Consider the following 15,033-nt stretch of genomic DNA (forward strand, 5'->3'; position numbering starts at 1 on the left):
AGGAATGGCTTTTTGGCAGTAACTCTTTCATGAAGACCACTTCTAACAAGACTTCGCCGGACTGTAGAGGGGTGTACTTGGATTCCAGTGGTGTCTGTGAGTTCAGAGCTGATAGCCATGCTGAACTTCTGATTTAGTAGGAATGTCAGTTTGATGCATCTCATGTCTGCTGCAGTCAGTTTCCATGGCTGACCACTGTGTTTCCAGTCCTCAACCTTGCCCGTTTTTTTGTCCTTCTTCAGAACAGCAATAATTAAAGCCACTGTCTGCCACAAAATTTCTGCTTGGGAGAGACCTTGCTGATGTACGATGATAATCACAAGGTCTTGTTACTATGCTCACTCTTGCCATGGTGTAAGAATTGGTGATTTGAACATTAAACTGGCACATCTGCCACATCTTTGCCTTTTCGTTTGGTTGTCCTTCACCCAGTTTGATTCGTTCTACACCTGTTTCTGTTTCAGTTAATCAGCTTAGTTCATTTAACTCAGTGTCATTGATCATTAGCACCTGTTAGTTATCTTTGTTTAATCATGCACTGGTCTATATACTTTACCTACAAAGTAATCAAACTTTTATTTGAAAAGCGGTCTATTACTGAATGTTACTTTCTTTAACAAAGTAAAAAATTTTCTGTACCTTTAAAATTTTTGGAAATGAATACTTGAAAATCTAAAATTTGTTCTTTTCTACTGGACCCTAATGCAGAGGACAAATAAAATAAAAGTTATATAAAATATCTTGGGTGCCTAAGACTTTTGCACAATCGCATCTATCCCACTGAATGGTCCCATAGTGCGATAAGATAGACTCTAAACTTTATAATTTAACTGGTTATACCTTTGCACTGCCTGCCTGCACTGCACTTTCTCTGTAACTAACACTTTATTCTGCATTATGATTTTCCCCACCACCAAATCAGTGCACTGGGGATAAAACAATCTGTTCAGGGGTCATGCAAAATAGTTTTTCACTGCACCTCAGTACACGTGACAATAATAAATCAATTTACCAATCAGCAAAAAAAAATTCAGCTTTCTTAGAATTCTTCCTACTTCCTAGTTGCCACAGAGGTATAGGAGTTAATTATTTCCCACAAGCTGCTCTTTGATCCATAATCTTTGACATTGTTCCAGGTTGTGACTTTTCCTGTGACATACCACACTCAAACCCCAGGTGTGGCAAAATGATTACCCAAATGAAACCTCAGCAACAAAAGTTCACTGGCATTCTCTCTGGCTTTATTCACTACAGCAGCAGCAGTACCCTAGACTAAATGCTCTTTACTATGACTCCAAAGTCTACTTCCCATGATGGTGAGGTCCCTCGATAAATTGAGACGCTACCCGGTAATGGGCCAGTTGTAGTGCCATTTGGACAAAGGCGTCAGGACTGATCCGGCACTGCTTGATTAGCCCCTTCCCAAACTTTTCAAAGGGGAAAGAGTGGAAGTCCACGTCATTGGCAAGCTGCTGGGCAACACTCAGGGACTGATTGATGACTTCCTGGCACTGCAGGGAGAAGGAGAACAAGTCAGACAAGTCAGCGGGAACCTGGTTTAAGTTGAACACAGTGCTGGATGAAACGAGTATGATCATTCACATCAAGCACCTTCACGCAGTCAGACGATACATCTCGCACACACTCCAGGACACTCAATTATTCCAAAAGCAGCAGTGGATGAATACAAATAGGCTCAACTCATCCATGCTACCAGGATTCCAATTGCAGCTGGTCCAATTTGCCTGCATTTGGTTCATATCTCTTCCCATGAATCTGTCCATGAGGCACATAGACCGAGTAGAGAGCCAGGATCTTTTCCTGGGGTTGAAATGTCCAATACCAGAGAGCATGCATTTAAGGTGAGAAGGGGCAAGTTTAAAGACGGGTAGGGCAAATGTCTTTACATTGAAAATGGTGAGTGCCTGGAATGCACTGTCTGGGGTGGTGGTGGGGGGCAGATGGGTTAGGTACAGAGAATGGAGGGATTGTGTAAGCAGAAAAGTTTCATTTAGTTGGCCATCTGATTGCTAATTTAATTGGTTCAGCACAACATTGTGGGCCATAGGACCTGTTACTTCGCTGTACAGTTCTGTGTTGTTAGTGTAGCTCCTCTGGCGGCATGTTCCATATACCCACAACCAAAAGTTTCCCCTATTAAACCTAGAGCCTCTAGTTCTAGAATCCCTAATCCTGGGATAAAGCTGTGTGCATCCATCCTTTGTATGGTTCTTATGATTCTACACACCACTGTAAAATCACCCCACATTCTCTTATGCTCCAAAGAATAAATCCTAGCCAGTTCAACTCTATAACTCATTCCCCCGAATTTTGGTAACCTTTCTCTATATCCACATTGAGCCCAATCCAGATTATCAGCATCTTTCCTATAGCAGGGTGACCAAAGTGAACACAATATTGCAAATGCAGCCTTGCCAAGATCTCATAAAACTGTAACGTAACATCCAGCTTCTATACTCAGTGTCCTGACTGATGAAGGTCAATGTACATTCTTCATCACCCTGAACTAGTTTAGAGAGATCAGAAAAATGAGGAAATCTGCAGATGCCGGAAATCCACAGCAACACAGACAAAATGCTGGAGGAACTCAGCAGGTTAGGCAGTATCTATGGAAAAGAGTAAACAGTTGCCATTTTGGGCTGAGACACTTTATCAGAACTGGAGGAAAAAAATAACAAGTCAGAGAAAGAAGGTGGGGGGGGGCGAGGAGAGGAAGAAGTACAAGGTGGTAGATGATAGGTGAAACCAGGAGGGGGGAGGGTTGAAATAAGAAGCTGGAAAGTTGATTGGTGAAAGAGATACAGGGCTGGAGAAGGGAGAATCTGATAGGAGAGGGCAGAAGACCATGGGAGAAAGGGAAGGGGGAGGAGCACCAGACGGAGGTGAGGAGATGAGGTGAGAGAGGCAAACAGGAATGGGGAGTGGTGAGGGGGGGCAAGTTACTGGAAGTTCGAGAAATCGATGTTCATGTCATCAGGTTGGAGACTACCCAGACAGAATATATGGTGTTGCTCCTCCAACCTGAGTGTGGCCTCATTCCGGCAGCAGAGGAGGCCATGGACTTCCATGTCCAAATGGGAATCGGAAGTAGAATTGAAATGAGTGGTGACTGGGACAGTCCATTTTTCCTGATAGGTGGTTGGTGAAGTGGTCTCCCAATCTATTTCGGGTCTCACCGACATACAAGAGGTCACATTGGGAGCACCGGATACAGTAGATGACCCCAGCAGATTCACAGGTGAAATGTTGCCTAACCTGGAAGGACTGTTTGGGGCCCTGAATGGTGGTGAGAGAGGTAGGGGAAGCTGTGGCATTTGTTCTGCTTTCAAGGTTAAGTACCAGGAGGGAGATCAGTGGGGAAGGACGAATGGACAAGGGAGTCACGTAAGGAGAAATCCTTGCGAAAAGTGGAAAATAAGGGAAATCGGAGTTCTGAGTTGCAGTAGGGAGCAACACAAATTGTTGGCTGCTTTCTGGCACTGTGGTCCAAAGCCCAACTGTGTAACAGTGAGACGAGCAGCATAGTGGAGAAACTCCTCAGTCTATACCAAAGGAAAGGCTCTAGGTAGTTGGGCTGAGTCGATTCCAATGGCAACTGAAGAGGAACTGCAGGAAGGCTAACATTGACTCAGTCGGACAGTTGACCCAATGCGAGAACATTTTGGGAAGAGTGGTACAGCATCAAAAGCCAAAGGCGAACTGCTGGAGCAACTCAGTGAGTCAAGCACCTGTTGGGGGTGGAAATTAAAGCTCATGTCTTCATACAGCATCAGTACGTTTGGTTTGGTAATGGAACAGGGCAAGGAGCTGGCCGGGGCAGAACTTCTTATTGAGGAGGGACAATGAATGAGGGTGATTGTAAATTCATCCACTCGTCCCTCCCCACTGATCTCCCTCCTGGTACTTAACCTTGCAAGGGGAACAAGTGCCACACCTGCCCCTACACCTCCTCCCTCACCACCATTCAGGGCCCCAAATGGTCCTTCCAGGTGAGGCGGCACTTCACCTGTGAGTCGGCTGGGGTGATATACTGTATCCGGTGCTCCCAGTGTGACCTCCTGTGTACTGATGACTGTAAAGAGAAGGTGGCTGTTCATGGGCCGTTGACTGGGATGCAGCCTGTGCACATTGTGCAATAGGAGAAGAACTGGGTAATAAAGGCAGACCTTCTCTGAATAATGAAAGAAAAAAAGGGCATCAGACACACAAGGCTGGCAATACAAGGTAGGACAAGATGGAATACTGATCATGAGGGTGTTCCAAAAGGGAGTAAGAAACACAAAGTAGAGAATATGAGAAGAGACCCGTGGGTAACCCAAAGGAAATGCAAAGGTCTTTGATAAGCATGCAAATATTGAAGGGATGCTAATGGAGGGTGGGACCTATTCAAAGTAAATTTATTATCGAAGTACATATATGTCACCATGTATAACCCCAAGATTCATTTTCTTGCCAGCATACTCAATAAATCCATAATAGAATAATAACCATTATAGAACAAATGAAAAACAGCACCAACTTGGGCATTCAACCAGTATGCAAAAGACAACAAACTGCAAATACAAAAAAAAATCAAAATAATAATAAAAAATAAATAAGCAATAAATATTGAGAATATGAGATGAAAAGTCCTTGAAAGCAAGTCCATAGTTGCGAGCTTATGCCAGTGATGGTGCAAGTGAAGTTGAGTGAAGCTCCTTTGATTCAAGAGCCTGATGGTTGAGGGGTAATAACTGTTCCTGAACCTGGTGGTGTGGGTCCTGAGGCTCCTGTACCACATGCCTGATGTTGAGGGGTAATAACTGTTCCTGAACCTGGTGGTGTGGGTCCTGAGGCTCCTGTACCACCTGCCTGAGGGGTAATAACTGTTCCTGAACCTGGTGGTGTGGGTCCTGAGGCTCCTGTACCACCTGCCTGATGGTTGAGGGGTAATAACTGTTCCTGAACCTGGTGGTGTGGGTCCTGAGGCTCCTGTACCACCTGCCTGATGGTTGAGGGGTAATAACTGTTCCTGAACCTGGTGGTGTGGGTCCTGAGGCTCCTGTACCACCTGCCTGATGTTGAGGGGTAATAACTGTTCCTGAACCTGGTGGTGTGGGTCCTGAGGCTCCTGTACCACCTGCCTGAGGGGTAATAACTGTTCCTGAACCTGGTGGTGTGGGTCCTGAGGCTCCTGTACCACCTGCCTGATGGTTGAGGGGTAATAACTGTTCCTGAACCTGGTGGTGTGGGTCCTGAGGCTCCTGTACCACCTGCCTGATGGTTGAGGGGTAATAACTGTTCCTGAACCTGGTGGTGTGGGTCCTGAGGCTCCTGTACCACCTGCCTGATGGTTGAGGGGTAATAACTGTTCCTGAACCTGGTGGTGTGGGTCCTGAGAAGACAGCATGGCCTGGGAGGTGGTGATGGATGCTGCTTTCCTGTGACAATGCTCTGTGTAGACATGCTCAATACTACCTCCTCCTGAAGTCAATAATCAGCCCCTTGGTCTTGCCAACATTGAAAGAGGTCGTTGTTTTGGCACCACTCAGCCAGATTTTCAATCTTCCTGCTATATGCTGATTTGTCACCATCTTTGACTCGGCCATCAACAGTGGTGTTATCTGCAAACTTAAGTGTGACATTGGAGCTGTGTTCAGCTACACAGACATCAGTATAAAGTGAGTAGAGCTGGGGGCTAAGCACACAGCCTTGTGGTGCACCTGTGCTGATGGAGATTGTGGGGGAGATGTTGTGGACCTATTCAGGAAAAAGAAGGCAATCTACAAAGAGACAGGCATTACTGGAATACTGATGAACACTTTGTAATAGTCATTACAAGAAAGCAGATACTGCCAAGGCCTCAGTAAAAGACTTGGTAGAAAAGATAAAGCTTGTAAGCTGGTATTAAAATGACTAACCAGACTTAAGACACAGTGGTGAGGGAGGAGGGGTAGAAACTGAAAAGTGATTGCAAGAATTTTTCAGTTCTCCCTGGATACAAAAGGGACCAAAGCACCGGAAGATAGCAAATGGCCAAAGATCACTGATCCAAAACATTGACTCTGTTAGTTCCTCCACAGGTGCTGCCTGACCAGTTGAGTATCACAGTTTCTGCTTTTATTATATACTTCCAACATCTATGGTTTTTTCTTATTTTTCAGCAAATGTTTAGGATAGCTGGGCAAAAGAGTCAGCAGGGATGTGGAGTGCTAAAAGGAAATTGTTATGCTGTAATTCTGTCAGTCTATGTATATATGGATTTTAAGACAGACCTTGATAAAAGTCATACGCAAGGGCAGGTGGGAACATTGAGGGGCATGGATTTAAAAAAACAGCAAGGTAATGCTAGACAGATGTTTCTCTGGGAGATAGACAGCAGTGTTTTCTGGAACTGGGAGAACTGCTTTCCTAATAAGTATCAATAGCTTTGACAAGGAAGAACAGGATAAATTTTGTGTCACCTGCAAGTTTTGAATTAGCTTGGAGCCTGGCTTAGATTTCAAGAGGAGACAGGCAGAATGATGGCAGTTATGGAGCAATTGGGATGAGACCACTTTGCTCTACAAAGTGCTAGTACAGACTCAATGGGCTGAATGGCCCACTTGCATGATTTAACAATTCCACGACTCTAGGATGTCAATAAGCTGGGGGTATGGTTTTAACCAGTGCTGACACAACTCACCGGTTCTTCAATCTCCCACTGCAGCCGCTGGGGTGCAGAGATCCTGGGATTAGGCACTCCCTTGCAGTTCCCCTCCTCTGTGTATCCAAGCTGAAACTGGTCGGTGGCCAACAAGTACTGCAGGAGACATATGAAGACATTAGGAATGCACGTTGCTCACTGCCTGAGCGCCAGCCATAGCTGAGACAGAACCTTCCCACGCAGCAGAAACACGAGCAAGAACACCCATCAGCTGATCGCACAGTCCCAGCTATTATTAGACTCATCGAGGAGAGGAGCAGGGAATGTGAAGAAGGCCCGATTAGAATTACTGGTTTCAACAGCTCAGTGCAACTGTAGCTGTGCCATCTGCCTTATGGACTTGGGGCTCAGGCAGACCCAGGGTCATAAAGATAAAAACCCAAAATCCCACAATCAATCAGTTTTGCACAGGAAACAAAAACATCAGCTCAGCCAGAGAAGGCTAGCCTCTCCACCGATGGGCCATCATTTGCCCAGTACAGGCCCAGCAAACATGATCGGTTTAACCCAACATTTTCCCTGGCTACCATCAGCAATGCACTGTCTTCCGGCAATGCTAGGGCAAGGGTCACAGCAATGCAGTGACCCCCGTGGCTCCTAACAACACACTCTTCATCTCCATGGTGACCCACTCGACCACGGGAGTCCAACACCGAGACCCATGGCAAATGCACTTGAGTCTGGGTCATGGCAACACGATCGCTAATCATGTTATCCTGTTAATTCTTTAAATAGTGCACACATCCCAATCCTGCAAGAGGCTGCCATCTGCCAGCAGTTTGTGAGTACTGCAGACACCACAGTTAAGGCACTGCCTGTGTTTAAGAGACAGGTGGACATCATTTCCAAATCAAACTAAAACTTATTTCCCTTGGCTTGAGTGCCTGCCCTCTGGTTGAAATTTTCCTAGAAAGATCCAATGGTCCCCACTTAACTCAGTCCTCGAGGACAAATCACTGTGTGAAGACAGCCTCCCCAAAACTTCTCATTCCCTTCATGAGAAATTGGAAAGTAGGATTCCCCTCTCAGCTCATCAACACCCCTTTTAACACAACTTCTAAAGAACGGACACTTAATGCTGCTTTAATCTTCCAGAGGAAGCCAGGTGCTAAACCCACCTCCCACAAGTGGCCGATGATGGGAGCGTCCGCCCAGGAGTGTTCGGCATTCAGGCCCACTTTACCGTTCTTGAAGATGATAAAACTCAGGGACTTGTCAAACCACCTGCAAGCAAAGAGGCGCACTCTGAAAAAACCATGTGAAGCATCTGCAACTGCACTGTCTGATGAGAGAGAGTGGTCCCCTCCTCATTCCCTTGTGGTTGGGGTGACCCTCCTCCACAGCAGTTCTCTGTGTTCTGATGCAACTAACGAAGCCAATGCAGAAATGGCAGGTCAGCCCAGAGGGTCCTGATGAAAGGGCCAGTGACTGGTTGGGAAGTGGAATCTTTCTCTCTGTCTCAGCTGGGTCAGCATTTAATGTCGGGTAGGTGAGTGATTCAGCATCCATGATGGAGCCAACAGTGCATTGGGGTTGTTGGCCTGAGAGAGGTTTGCTAATGCATCTAAGAGCTTTGAAGGATGCTGCAGAGACAAGTCTTGAAGTGCCTTTGTAAGAGGCTCACGACACAGATCATTAGGAAAATGGCAAAACTCAAGCATTTGTCAAACCACCTGCAAGCAAAGTGCGCTCTCCGAAACACAAAGAAGAGCGTCCTCTTGTACACCGGCCCTGTTCACAGTGGGTAGCACTCCATTTCAGGAGCAGCAAGGAAACCATTCAGCCCATTCAATCTATGCCAGCCCTCAGCGCATTTCCATTTATACCATTCCTCCACTAACTTAACTGACACCCATTTCCCATTCATTCCCTCCAGACTCTTCTACCACGCAAACACTTGGGACAATTTACAGCAGCTAGTTACACTATCTCACACACCTTTGGGATGCGAGAAGAAAGGAGAGTGCCCTGAAAGTGTGGGGGGGGGGCCCGTAGTCAAGGAAGAACGTACACAAACTCCATAACAAGGAACGTAGAGTAATAACAGAAGAACACACAAACTCCACACAGACAGTGGTAGAGCTCAGGATCAAACCTGGATTGCTAGAGTTGCAAGGCAGCGGTACTACCAGATCTGACACCACATCACCCTACAGGACCAGGGGATAACCTGTTCAGTGAGGGTAAGCGAGTCAGGTTTCATGTCTTGGTTTTTATCTCCTCAGTCAGCCAGCAAGCATCTCCTGGCCATGGGATGGAAGCAATGGACTTCACCATCCACATCGGACTTGCCAAGAGCCAGTGCTTGGGATGTGGGGGGAAGGGGGCTGATACCCCAGTGAAAGGCAGTGGAGCAGCAGAGATGGGGGTGATACCCCAGTGAAAGGCAGTGGAGCAGCAGGGATGGGGGTGATACCCCAGTGAAAGGCAGTGGTACAGCAGGGATGGGGGTGATACCCCAGTGAAAGGCAGTGGAGCAGCAGGGATGGGGGTGATACCCCAGTGAAAGGCAGTGGTACAGCAGGGATGGGGGTGAAACCCCAGTGAAAGGCAGTGGTACAGCAGGGATGGGGGTGATATCCCAGTGAAAGGCAGTGGAGCAGCAGGGATGGGGGTGATACCCCAGTGAAAGGCAATGGTACAGCAGGGATGGTGGTGATACCCCAGTGAAAGGCAGTGGTACAGCAGGGATGGGGGTGATACCCCAGTGAAAGGCAGTGGTACAGCAGGGATGGGGGTGATATCCCAGTGAAAGGCAGTGGTACAGCAGGGATGGGGGTGATATCCCAGTGAAAGGCAGTGGTACAGCAGGGATGGGGGTGATACCCCAGTGAAAGGCAGTGATACAGCAGGGATGGGGGTGATACCCCAGTGAAAGGCAGTGGTACAGCAGGGATGGGGGTGATACCCCAGTGAAAGGCAGTGGTACAGCAGGGATGGGGGTGATACCCCAGTGAAAGGCAGTGGAGCAGCAGGGATGGGGGTGATATCCCAGTGAAAGGCAGTGGAGCAGCAGGGATGGGGGTGATACCCCAGTGAAAGGCAGTGGTACAGCAGGGATGGGGGTGATACCCCAGTGAAAGGCAGTGGAGCAGCAGGGATGGGGGTGATACCCCAGTGAAAGGCAGTGGAGCAGCAGGGATGGGGGTGATACCCCAGTGAAAGGCAGTGGTACAGCAGGGATGGGGGTGATACCCCAGTGAAAGGCAGTGGAGCAGCAGGGATGGTGGTGATACCCCAGTGAAAGGCAGTGGTACAGCAGGGATGGGGGTGATACCCCAGTGAAAGGCAGTGGTACAGCAGGGATGGGGGTGATACCCCAGTGAAAGGCAGTGGAGCAGCAGGGATGGGGGTGATACCCCAGTGAAAGGCAGTGGTACAGCAGGGATGGGGGTGATACCCCAGTGAAAGGCAGTGGAGCAGCAGGGATGGCGGTGAAACCCCAGTGAAAGGCAATGGTACAGCAGGGATGGGGGTGATACTCCAGTGAAAGGCAGTGGTACAGCAGGGATGGGGGTGATACCCCAGTGAAAGGCAGTGGTACAGCAGGGATGGTGGTGATATCCCAGTGAAAGGCAGTGGTACAGCAGGGATGGGGGTGATACCCCAGTGAAAGGCAGTGATACGGCAGGGATGGGGGTGATACCCCAGTGAAAGGCAGTGGTACAGCAGGGATGGTGGTGATACCCCAGTGAAAGGCAGTGGAGACAGCAGGGATGGTGGTGATACCCCAGTGAAAGGCAGTGGTACAGCAGGGATGGGGGTGAAACCCCAGTGAAAGGCAGTGGTACAGCAGGGATGGTGGTGATACCCCAGTGAAAGGCAGTGGTACAGCAGGGATGGTGGTGATATCCCAGTGAAAGGCAGTGGAGCAGCAGGGATGGTGGTGATACCCCAGTGAAAGGCAGTGGTACAGCAGGGATGGGGGTGAAACCCCAGTGAAAGGCAGTGGTACAGCAGGGATGGTGGTGATACCCCAGTGAAAGGCAGTGGTACAGCAGGGATGGTGGTGATACCCCAGTGAAAGGCAGTGGAGCAGCAGGGATGGTGGTGATACCCCGGTGAAAGGCAGTGATACAACAGGGATGGGGGTGATACCCCAGTGAAAGGCAGTGGAGCAGCAGGGATGGTGGTGATACCCCAGTGAAAGGCAGTGGTACAGCAGGGATGGTGGTGATACCCCAGTGAAAGGCAGTGGTACAGCAGGGATGGGGGTGATACCCCAGTGAAAGGCAGTGGTACAGCAGGGATGGGGGTGATATCCCAGTGAAAGGCAGTGGTACAGCAGGGATGGGGGTGATATCCCAGTGAAAGGCAGTGGTACAGCAGGGATGGGGGTGATACCCCAGTGAAAGGCAGTGATACAGCAGGGATGGGGGTGATACCCCAGTGAAAGGCAGTGGTACAGCAGGGATGGGGGTGATACCCCAGTGAAAGGCAGTGGTACAGCAGGGATGGGGGTGATACCCCAGTGAAAGGCAGTGGAGCAGCAGGGATGGGGGTGATACCCCAGTGAAAGGCAGTGGAGCAGCAGGGATGGGGGTGATACCCCAGTGAAAGGCAGTGGTACAGCAGGGATGGGGGTGATACCCCAGTGAAAGGCAGTGGAGCAGCAGGGATGGGGGTGATACCCCAGTGAAAGGCAGTGGAGCAGCAGGGATGGGGGTGATACCCCAGTGAAAGGCAGTGGAGCAGCAGGGATGGGGGTGATACCCCAGTGAAATGCAATGGAGCAGCAGGGATGGGGGTGAATCCCCATTGAAAGGCAATGGTACAGCATGGATAGTGGTGATATCCCAGTGAAAGGCAGTGGTACAGCATGGATGGGGGTGATACCCCAGTGAAATGCAATGGAGCAGCAGGGATGGGGGTGATACCCCAGTGAAATGCAGTGGAGCAGCAGGGATGGGGGTGATACCCCAGTGAAAGGCAGTGGTACAGCAGGGATGGGGGTGATACCCCAGTGAAAGGCAGTGGTACAGCAGGGATGGTGGTGATACCCCAGTGAAAGGCAGTGGTACAGCAGGGATGGTGGTGATACCCCAGTGAAAGGCAGTGGTACAGCAGGGATGGGGGTGATACCCCAGTGAAAGGCAGTGGTACAGCAGGGATGGGGGTGATACCCCAGTGAAAGGCAGTGGTACAGCAGGGATGGTGGTGATACCCCAGTGAAAGGCAGTGGTACAGCAGGGATGGGGGTGATATCCCAGTGAAAGGCAGTGATACGGCAGGGATGAGGCTGATACCCCAGTGAAAGGCAGTGGAACAGCAGGGATGGGGGTGATACCCCAGTGAAAGGCAGTGGAGCAGCAGGGATGGGGCTGATACCCCAGTGAAAGGCAGTGGTACAGCAGGGATGGGGGTGATACCCCAGGGAAAGCAGTGGAGCAGCAAGGATGGGTGTGATACCCCAGTGAAAGGCAGTAGTACAGCAGGAATGGTGGTGATACCCCAGTGAAAGGCAGTGATACAGCATGGATGGTGGTGATACCCCAGTGAAAGGCAGTGGTACAGCAGGGATGGTGGTGATATCCCAGTGAAAGGCAGTGATACGGCAGGGATGGGGGTGATACCCCAGTGAAAGGCAGTGGAGCAGCAGGGATGGGGCTGATACCCCAGTGAAAGGCAGTGGTACAGCAGGGATGGGGGTGATACCCCAGTGAAAGGCAGTGGAGCAGCAGGGATGGGGGTGAAACCCCAGTGAAAGGCAGTGGAACAGCAGGGATGGGGGTGATACCCCAGTGAAAGGCAGTGGAGCAGCAGGGAGGGGGTGATACCCCAGTGAAAGGCAGTGGTACAGCATGGATGGTGGTGATACCCAGTGAAAGGCAGTGGAGCAGCAGGGATGGTGGTGATACCCCAGTGAAAGGCAGTGGTACAGCAGGGATGGGGGTGATACCCCAGTGAAAGGCAGTGGAGCAGCAGGGATGGGGGTGATACCCCAGTGAAAGGCAGTGGTACAGCAGGGATGGTGGTGATATCCCAGTGAAAGGCAGTGGTACAGCAGGGATGCTGGTGATACCCCAGAGAAAGGCAGTGGTACAGCATGGATGGTGGTGATACCCCAGTGAAAGGCAGTGGAGCAGCAGGGATGGGGGTGATACCCCAGTAAAAGGCAGTGGTACAGCATGGATGGGGGTGATACCCCAGTGAAAGGCAGTGGAGCAGCAGTGATGGGGATGATACCCCAGTGAAAGGCAGTGGTACAGCAGGGATGCTGGTGATACCCCAGTGAAAGGCAATGGTACAGCATGGATGGTGGTGATACAAAGTGAAAGGCAGTGGAGCAGCAGGGATGCTGGTGATACCCCAGTGAAAGGCAGTGCAGCAGCAGGGATGGGGGTGATATCCCAGTGAAAGGCAGTGGTACAGCAGGGATGAGGGTGATACCCCAGTGAAAGGCAGTGGAGCAGCAGGGATGGTGGTGATACCCCAGTGAAAGGCAGTGGTACAGCATGGATGGTGGTGATACCCCAGAGAAAGGCAGTGGTACAGCATGGATGGTGGTGATACCCCAGTGAAAGGTAGTGGAGCAGCAGGGAGGGGGTGATACCCCAGTGAAAGGCAGTGGTACAGCAGGGATGGGGGTGATACCACAGTGAAAGGCAGTGGAGCAGCAGGGATGGTGGTGATACCCCACTGAAAGGCAGTGGTACAGCATGGATGGGGGTGATACCCCAGTGAAAGGCAGTGGAGCAGCAGGGATGGGGGTGATATCCCAGTGAAAGGCAGTGGTACAGCAGGGATGGGGGTGATAACCCAGTGAAAGGCAGTGGTACAGCATGGATGGTGGTGATACCCAGTGAAAGGCAGTGGTACAGCAGGGATGCTGGTGATACCCCAGTGAAAGGCAGTGGTACAGCATGGATGGTGGTGATACCCCAGTGAAAGGCAGTGGTACAGCATGGATGGTGGTGATACCCAGTGAAAGGCAGTGGTACAGCAGGGATGCTGGTGATACCCCAGTGAAAGGCAGTGGTGCAGCAGGGATGGTGGTGATACCCCAGTGAAAGGCAGTGGTACAGCATGGATGGTGGTGATACCCAGTGAAAGGCAGTGGTACAGCAGGGGTGGGGATGATACCCCAGTGAAAGGCAGTGGTACGGCATGGATGGTGGTGATACCCCAGTGAAAGGCAGTGGAGCAGCAGGTATGGGGGTGAAACCCCAGTGAAAGGCAGTGGAACAGCAGGGATGGGGCTGATACCCCAGTGAAAGGCAGTGGTACAGCAGGGAGGGGGTGATACCCCAGTGAAAGGCAGTGGTACAGCAGGGATGGGGGTGATACCCAGTGAAAGGCAGTGGAGCAGCAAGGATGGTGGTGATACCCCAGTGAAAGGCAGTGGTACAGCATGGATGGGGGTGATACCCCAGTGAAAGTCAGTGGTACAGCAGGGATGGTGGTGATACCCCAGTGAAAGGCAGTGGTACAGCATGGACGGTGGTGATACCCCAGTGAAAGGCAGTGGAGCAGCAGGGATGGGGATGATACCCCAGTGAAAGTCAGTGGTACAGCAGGGATGCTGGTGATACCCCAGAGAAAGGCAGTGGTACAGCATGGATGGTGGTGATACCCAGTGAAAGGCAGTGGAGCAGCAGGGATGGTGGTGATACCCCAGTGAAAGGCAGTGAAGCAGCATGTATGGGGGTGATACCCTAGTGAAAGGCAGTGGAGCAGCAGGGATGGGGATGATACCCCAGTGAAAGGCAGCGGTACAGCAGGGATGCTGGTGATACCCCAGTGAAAGGCAGTGGTACAGCATGGATGGTGGTGATATCCCAGTGAAAGGCAGTGGTACAGCAGGGATGGGGGTGATACCCCAGTGAAAGGCAGTGGTACAGCAGGGATGGGGGTGATACCCCAGTGAAAGGCAGTGGTACAGCATGGATGGTGGTGATACCCCAGTGAAAGGCAGTGGTACAGCAGGGATGGGGGTGATACCCCAGTGAAAGGCAGTGGAGCAGCATGGATGGTGGTGATACCCCAGTGAAAGGCAGTGGTACAGCAGGGATGGGGGTGATACCCCAGTGAAAGGCAGTGGAGCAGCAGGGATGCGTGTGATACCCCAGTGAAAGTCAGTGGTACAGCAGGGATGGTGGTGATACCCCAGTGAAAGGCAGTGGAGCAGCAGGGATGGGGCTGATACCCCAGTGAAAGGCAGTGGTACAGCAGGGATGGGGGTGATACCCCAGTGAAAGGCAGTGATACGGCAGGGATGGGGGTGATACCCCAGTGAAAGGCAGTGGTACAGCAGGGATGGTGGTGATATCCCAGTGAAAGGCAGTGGTGCAGCAGGGATGGTGGTGATACCCCAGTGAAAGGCAGTG

The 15,033-nt window shown here is 50.6% G+C and overlaps 1 protein-coding gene across 1 annotated transcript in view; it reads right to left on the reverse strand.

Annotated features, from left to right (window-relative positions):
• LOC134353474 (carnitine O-palmitoyltransferase 1, liver isoform-like) overlaps positions 1–15,033 on the reverse strand; it is a 138,551-nt gene that overhangs the window by 35,110 nt on the left and 88,408 nt on the right. Inside the window, exons 3-5 of the mRNA XM_063061477.1 lie at positions 7,825–8,009; positions 6,686–6,802; positions 1,347–1,511 (exon numbers count right to left, since the gene is read on the reverse strand). Coding sequence (XP_062917547.1) covers positions 1,347–1,511; positions 6,686–6,802; positions 7,825–8,009 — 467 coding nt within the window. The remainder of the gene's footprint in view (positions 1–1,346; positions 1,512–6,685; positions 6,803–7,824; positions 8,010–15,033) is intronic.

The sequence above is a fragment of the Mobula hypostoma genome, chromosome 11 (genome assembly GCF_963921235.1).
Source record: "Mobula hypostoma chromosome 11, sMobHyp1.1, whole genome shotgun sequence".
Lineage (NCBI taxonomy): Eukaryota > Metazoa > Chordata > Chondrichthyes > Myliobatiformes > Myliobatidae > Mobula > Mobula hypostoma.